This window comes from Hemiscyllium ocellatum, chromosome 7 (genome assembly GCF_020745735.1).
Source record: "Hemiscyllium ocellatum isolate sHemOce1 chromosome 7, sHemOce1.pat.X.cur, whole genome shotgun sequence".
Lineage (NCBI taxonomy): Eukaryota > Metazoa > Chordata > Chondrichthyes > Orectolobiformes > Hemiscylliidae > Hemiscyllium > Hemiscyllium ocellatum.
Window position 1 is genome coordinate 54156569 of NC_083407.1, and position 8099 is coordinate 54164667.

General features: G+C 38.5%; 1 protein-coding gene across 2 annotated transcripts in view; it reads left to right on the forward strand.

Moving 5' to 3' along the window:
• The window catches only part of cd302 (CD302 molecule), a 41577-nt gene extending 35378 nt beyond the window's left edge, over positions 1–6199 (forward strand). For both annotated transcript variants that reach the window (XM_060827892.1, XM_060827891.1), the window contains one exon: positions 5255–6199. In XM_060827892.1, coding sequence (XP_060683875.1) covers positions 5255–5457 — 203 coding nt within the window. In that variant the 3' untranslated portion in view covers positions 5458–6199. The remainder of the gene's footprint in view (positions 1–5254) is intronic.
• The last annotated feature ends 1900 nt before the right edge of the window (positions 6200–8099 follow it).

Below are 8099 nucleotides of genomic sequence, written 5' to 3' on the forward strand. Positions count from 1 at the left end.
ATTCTGCTAAGTTTCTCCAACACTTTTTTTTAATCACAATAACCTTTGATTCCCATGCAAAATCTACTCACTTCTATCTTAAAAATATTCAATGACCCTGCCTCCATTACCTTTTGAGCCAGTTAGTTCCAAAGAGAAATAACTCCCTCTCTGTTGTCTAAGATGACCCTTAATGTTAAAACAATGACCCCTAGTTCTGGACTAACCCACAAGAAGCAGCATCCTAGTCACATATTAAAGTGAGTGACAGAAGGTTTGGAGGGAATTAAGAAAAACCTTTTCACGCAGAGTGTAGTGAGACACAGGAACTCTCTGCCTGTAAGAGTGGTAGAGGCAAAAAACTGCAACATTTAAGAAGTATTTAGATGTATACTTGCAATGCCAAGGGCGACAGTGAAGTGCTGGAAAACAGGATTAGAATAATTAGATGGTTGTTTTTGAATGGCATGGATGTGATGGGCAGAGGGCCTTTTACTTTGCTGTAGATCTCTGACATCTCCACCTTGTCAAGACTATTCAGAATCATACACAACTCAATCAGGTCATCTTTTATTCTTCTAAACTCCAGTAGAAACAAGCACACCCTATCTTTTAAAATAAATTAATTAAATCTAGAATTAAAATTGATTCTAATGCTTACCATGAGACCAATGACAACTAACATAAAAACTCATCTGGTTTATTAATGACATTTAAGGAAATAAGTCTCCTGTCCTTCCCTTTGAATACGTATGACTTCAGACCTACAGCAGTGTGGTTGACCATCCTCTGAAATGGCCTAGAAAACAAGTACAGAACCATTACAGAAAATGAAACTGGATGAACAACCCCAGCTTTGACCTAGCAGCTGGAAACAACAACAGTGGCACATCCAGTCTCATCAAGCCAGCAAAATCATCTTTTGGGGCCTTGTGCTAAAATTGAGAAAACTAACTCCCCACAATAGTCTAACAACTGCCTGATATAGTAGTGCACTCAGAAACATACTATCAGTATATAGATGATGCCCCAAACAACACCATCACCAATCCCTGGGTATGTCCTGACCCAGTAATAGACAGACCCACCAGAGGTAGCAGCACAATAGCATACAGTTAGGAGGGAGTGACCCAGGCAGCCTTTGACATTGACTCTGAATTCGTTAAGTATCATGATTAGATTAGATTACATACAGTGCGGAAACAGGCCCTTTGGCCCAACAAGTCCACACCGACCCTCCGAAGAGCAACCCACCCAGACCCATTCTCCTACATTTACCCCTTCACCTAACACTACGGGCAATTTAGCATAGCCAATTCACCTAACCCGCACATTTTTGGACTATGGGAGGAAACCGGAGAAACCCACGCAGAAACAGGGAGAATGTGCAAACTCCACACAGACAGTTGCCTGAGGCAGGAATTGAACCCGGATCTCTGACATTGTGAGGTAGCAGTGCTAACCACCATGCCACCTCATGGCATCAGGCCTCCTGGTTCAGAGGTAGCAACATTATCACTGTAACTCAAGAGCCCCTGATGAACTGGGACAGATATTATGAATCAACCTGCTCAGAAATGTTATTACATATGTCTTGTAGGAACTGGAACTTGAACCCAGACCTCTTGGCTTAGAGGTGGGACACTAACTCTGCACCACAAAAGCTTCAACTAACTGGGACAAATATTTTAATTGACCTGTTCAGTGATGTTATTTCACATGTCTGGTTGCACATGGGATTTGAACCCAGGCCTCATGGCACAAAGATAGGACATAACCACTGCACCACAAGATCTGCCAACTAACTGGGACAGTATTTCTATGTTGACTTCAAGCACTGAGGGAACTGAACCTATCCTGGGGTTGTCACACAGCATTGTAAATCATCATCCAGCGAACTGACCCACCCCAATTAGCTGTGACATTGAGTCCAGTGAAAGCAGCAGCATCTGTTTGTACTTAAGAATGAATTTGCTCAGACAGTCTTTTGATTGGCTTTTCAATTAGCACCAAAATTTGAGAGTTCAGGAGAGCTCTGCATAACAACAAGCCTCTGGTTAGATTTGCAGTTTAACCCCAATTCAGTGATGGGAGTGACAGAGAGAAGCAAGGAGACCTCCTGATGCCATGTGCATCAATCGTTTCTCCAATTTTCTGTGAAGGAACAAAAAAAACTATATTCATAGGCTGACAAAATTTATTCTAAAACCTAAAGACAAAGAAGGCCATGCAACCAATGAACTATAGACTGATCATCAATGTGCAAATAACATCAAGGCCTCTTTGAAGAGTAAAGGATTATGAAACAAGCCAATCTAGTTTTGTAATGTTTGGACTGGTGAAATGTACTGTTTATCCTGGATAGCAATCTGTCAGAGGCAAATTGGGATTTTCAGTCAATTCATTAAATCTTCACATTTATCATGATTCTGGAAATAGTGGGACTTGATTTCCAATATGTCACCACTACAAAACTGATGACAGCACCATGTTCAGCACCTGACTGCTCAGAACCACACAGAGACCAGGGCTTGTTGCATGTGGACATGTCAACAACCAGGTTTGCACTGAAAAGTGGCAAGTACCATTTGCGCCACACAAGTACCAAGCAATGATCATCTCCAGTTAGGGGGAATGTAACCATTTCTTTTTGCATTACCATTATTGAGTTCTCTACAACAAGTTCAACTTGTTAAGAGTTACCACTGTCCAAAAACAGAACTGGACCAGCCATACAAATGAACTGTAGCAAGAAGAAGAGGCCTGAGAGTAGGAATTCTATGGCAAATAACTGACCTCCCCTGCTGGACTCGACAGTGCCTGTCCACAATCTTCAAGCAAAAGTCCTGATAGACCACTCTCCATTTGCCTGGATGAGGACAGCTCCAGCTACACTCTAGAAGATGAAAATCATCCAGGACAAAGCACCTATAAATCACCTTCATCATTCAGTCTTTCAACTAGCGATGCACAGTAGCAACAAGTGTGTACTATTTACTAGATGCCCTACAGCAACTCGCCAGAGCTCCTTTAAATAACATTTTTCAACCCCATGACCACTTCTTTGCAGAAGGTCAAGGAAGCAATGTGTGATAATACCACCAACTGCAATTTGCCCTCCAAGCCACACACATCCTGACTGGAATTGTAGGGCTGTTTCCTCACTGTCACTGAGACACAAATTTGGAATTCTTTTCGTAACAACATTGTGTCTGTACCCACATCAAATGGACTGTAATGCTTCAAGAAGCAGTTCACTACCACGTTCTTCTCCAGGACAGTTAAGTCCAAGTGATGATTTGCAATTGAAGTCCATGTCCCTTGAAATAATATAACAGAAAATCTGAGTGGGTTTGACCAGATTGATGCTGAGAGCCTGTTTCCTAACGATAGGAAATCTTGAACTAAAAGAAATAATTTCAGGCTAAGTGGTCAACCACCTTAAAGAGAAATGAGAGGAAAATTCTTCACTGTGTTGTGAATCTTTAGAATTCTCTGTTAGAGGCTAGTGGAATCTCCGTCATTGGATATATTCATGTCTGAGATTGATGGATTTTTGGGTTCTAAGAAAATCAGGTCAGGTGATTTAATGAGTGAAAAAGGGAAAGCCAGGGTCAGTATCCAGTGTCTTCAGTGTAAACTAATCAGGTTGCATCTGGACAGGATCAGAAATGATATCTTAGAGGGAGTATTTGCTTGTGCAGTTAGGGAGGGTGTAAACTAAAATGATAGAGGGAAATTAACCTAGACAAGGAGATATAAGTGAAGGAAACAAGAGCAAAAACAAAAGACAGTGGGAGATAAGAAATATGATAGGCACAGAATACAATGACAAACATCAAATAGGACCAAAATGCAGTATAATGTGAAAAGGACTAAGAATGTTAAAAAGGTAAGCCTTAAGGCATTGTATCTTAATGTGTGGAGCTTCCACAATAAAGTAGATGAATTAGTATAGTAATTCACATAGTATAAGTAGGTATGGTAGGAAGATGTTGCTGCAATGTGAGGAAGGGCAGGAATTCCATGTCCAGGGTATTTTTCACTGGAGGTTGAGGGTGACCTTAGAGATTTATAAAGTCTTGAGGGGTGTAGAAAAGGTGATGAACAAAGGTCTTTTCCCTCAGGTGGGGGGAGTTCAAAACTAGAGGTCATATTTAAGGTGAGAGCAGAAAGATTTAAAGACATGAGCAGCAACTTTTTTTTCACACAGTCTGTATGTGGAATGAACTACTAGAGGAAGTGGTGGACACAGGTAACCGCCATTGTAACAATGTTGAAAAGACATTTGATAAGTACGTGAAGAGGAAAGGTTTGGAGGTTTATGGACCAAACACAGACAAGTGGGACTAATTTAGTTTGAAACGTGGTCAGTATGGACTGGTTGGACCGAGGGGTCAGTTTCCATGCTGTATGACTCTGACTCTAAATGACCATCATCTAACTGTCAATACAGCTTTATGTCCAGAGAAATCATTCCTTTCAACTGTGGTAAGTATGGGCACGGCAAGAGATGGTATAAAAATACAGGCAACTGAAGAGACAAAAAAAACACAGTAGGTACAGTTTACTACAGGCTTAAGTGAAACTCCACAGCTTCATTTTTCCCTTTCTAGGCCACAAAGATTAAGGACCATAAATTACCTCATTCAGACAGTTCTTTGTGACATTACTTCCCAGCCTTTAATGACAAGACACATAATATTTTCATGAATCCAGTGATTTCACAATTGCCATTAAGTTAAATGGGTAATTTCATTTCTATCATGGTGAGAAGCTTTTATTGCCTTTGGCAGTGCTAACAGTGGAACAGATGAAATTATTCACCTACGTACAGAGATTGAGTTTATTTACACCCAAACACTTAGAGTTTTTACAAATTAATAATGGTGACCATCACTACAATGAAGGAACTTTCCAGCAATTTCTGGCCAAATGTGAATTGGCATGAAAATATGTGAAATTACACTTTACAAGCACCACAGTAATATGAACATGAACAATTTTTAGCACTTAGCTCTTTATTTTAAGGGATCCTTGTTACCTTATGTCTAGACTATTTCTCCTTTAAGAATATGGTTCCTCTTAGCCTGAGAGTATCCAGATTTTTGTCATAGACTTAATTAAATAGCACATCTATTTCTTCCACAACGCTTCATTATTTCAGATGACACATGAACAATGATAATGCAGTCTTGGGCTAGAAAGATTGTAACAATATATTGCTTCATTGGGTCCAAACCATTAACAATGTATTTTTTTGTTTTTTTTTTAGGCAGAAAAAATAATGTATTACCAACAGCATTAATCATCTCATCTGCTGCAATTTTGGTGATAATTTCAATAATTACATGGTATGCATACAAAAGAAAATGTCTTGCTGCAAATGGACTTAATTCCATTCAGTATCATCCAACAGATCAAGTTGCAGATGACCGTGTTTTGGTAGAGAATGAAGAAAGGGAATATGAAGCATAGTCTTTTAGTCATGATGTGGGATAAATAACTAACAATTTAATTGTTTGATGAATGATGAAACAATGCTATGTTGCCATTGGCTATCTATAGTTAGAATTTTTAAATATTGATTTTTATAAATTCGATCCATGTTTTTGTCTTAGTTACTAAAGGCAACATTTTAAACAAATGGATAAAGGAAAGCTTGGAATGTAAAACCTGATGTTTTAAATATATACTTTAACCAGTTATCTAATTTAAATAATTTAGCAACTATTAACTTGCATCAACTTTGATTTACATGAGTTTTGTAAAGTTACAGAATAAAGGCACAAATTAAAAACAATAGGAAAAGAAAAGTAACCTCAATAGTTATTTAACTTGTACTTTTTTAAATATATGAATAAGTTTCTCCTACAATTCAGTGGTTTCATTGGATTTTGAAGAATTTATTTTTAATTGGTTGTGGCCATGGATTAACATTACAATATTAAAATGTTTGTCTTTTTAAAGTATGCAAATGTTGAAATAATTTTGGTTTCCTTGCATGATGTGTCTCTGGTTACCAGCTACATCAAGACATTTATTTGAATTTATTACTGTTTATCATATTCTTGTAAGTGTTACAATGGTATTTCAGCCTGCAAATTGATCTAGCAGCTTCTCATAGCTACTCTGGGCTCAAACGTTTTAATTACATGCTAATGTGCACATAATTATGAAGTCTGCAGTCTGTGTTATTAAAAGTTCAATTTAATTGTAAGGTTTTATCTTGTTTTTTTCAAAGTCAAAGATACATTGGAAGGTTGATGCTTTGATAGTCTTTTAGAATTGAAAAGAATAAGGAAGATGGACAGTTCTGAGTTGGCTAATATTGGAAGGGTAGTTCTGGAACATGAATAGAGGTTTGGACTACGTGAACCCTGGGGCAGGGATGGGGAAGGATGTATCAGGTTAACTGTACTGAAAGTGGATTAGTGATCCAAATATCTTGTATCACGTTGTTAAAGACATTGGAGGGGAGGATAATGTTCGCACTTGCCATAAGCTTCCAAACTTTCTAGATAAAGAGGAGGAAATTTGAGGGTGGCAAAATACGACATCCTTAAAAATAAGGTACAAGGATAGTCCAGATAACCATAGGCCAGTGAGTTTAACATCTGTGGTGAGTAGATTTTAGAAACAATGACCAAGGAAAATATCAATAGGCAGATGGAGGGGTTTTAATTTTGATGAGACAACATGATTTGTAAAGAACAGTATGTTATTTCAGTATATTCCAATGTTTCTGTCACTTGTAGTTAACAATTTTATTGTAAATATATCTTTCACATAATCCCGTGTCTGACTACATAAGATTTTTGCTACATGACTGTTTGTGTTGAGATATGTCTTCTGTTTTGTTATTTTCTCTTTTTAAATCTCTCTTCTCACTAACTACCCAATTTAAATGATGTTCACTTGCTGCTTCAGTGTTTCTTTCAGGTCTGATTACCTGATTTGATTTACGAGTGGTTTGTCCTCTTCAATCTTCAGAGTATACTTGCAGTACTTATCTGTCCTCTCTTCTTCTATCCAGCTGTTCTCCTTGAAGTACCTCCTTCAATTGTACATTATCCAACCTAACTAACTGCCCAGCACAACACAATTGAGCAACCTTTTACTATGTTGTTCGCATATTTCAGGACTGTTTCCTATGTTTTGAAGAGTAGAGCTCTCATTCTTACGTAATTCAATATTTGCTAAGTTAAAAATCACACAACACCAGGGTTATAGTGCAACAGGCTTATTTGGAAGCATTAGCTTTCAGAGCACTGCTCCTTCATCAGGTGGTTGTCCAGGAGCAGTGCTCCGAAAGCTAGTGCTTTCAAATGAGCCTGTTGGACTATAGCTTGGTGTTGTGTGATTTTTAACTTTGTACACCCTAGCCCAACACCGCCATCTCCAAATCATCAATATTTGCTGCCATACTTGGTGTGTTCATGGTCAAACTACTGATAGTTTAGTAAATCACTCATCATAAACAATGAATTAGAAACATCACAGCCTTCTCGCTTGTATTTGCATAAGAATGATTCATGAGAAATAATGCTGCACCAAAAGAGTCACTCAGCTTTTCATGTTAGATGAAAGTGAGGACTATAGATACTAGAGATCTGAGTCAGGTGTGTGGTGTTGGCAAAGCAAAACAAGTCAGGCAGCATCCAAGGAGCAGGAGAATAGACGTTTCAGGCATAAGTTTCCTGGTGAAGGGCTAATGCCCAAAACATCGATTCTCCTGCTCCTCAGATGTTGCCTGACCTGTGCTTTTCCAGTACTGCACACTTGACTTTTTATGCTAGATATTTGAAAGAGCTTTAATCAATGCTGTTTGCCTATGGCTGCACAAATTTTCAATTCTCCATGTTTATTTGATGCAATTTCCATTTGAAAGATGTTAGAATTTTACAGGACAGAAGAAGGCCATCATTCAACCCATCATGTCCGAACCACCTCGTGAACGAGCTGCCCAGTTAGCCCCATTCTCTTGCCTTCTCTTTGTAGCCCACTAAATTCAATGCTTTTGTATATCCAGCTCTCTTTTGAAACCTCCAATGGACTCTCCTAAATCATTCCAAATCTTAACAACTGTGTGCAGAAGTTTCTCCTCCTCTCACTCGTCG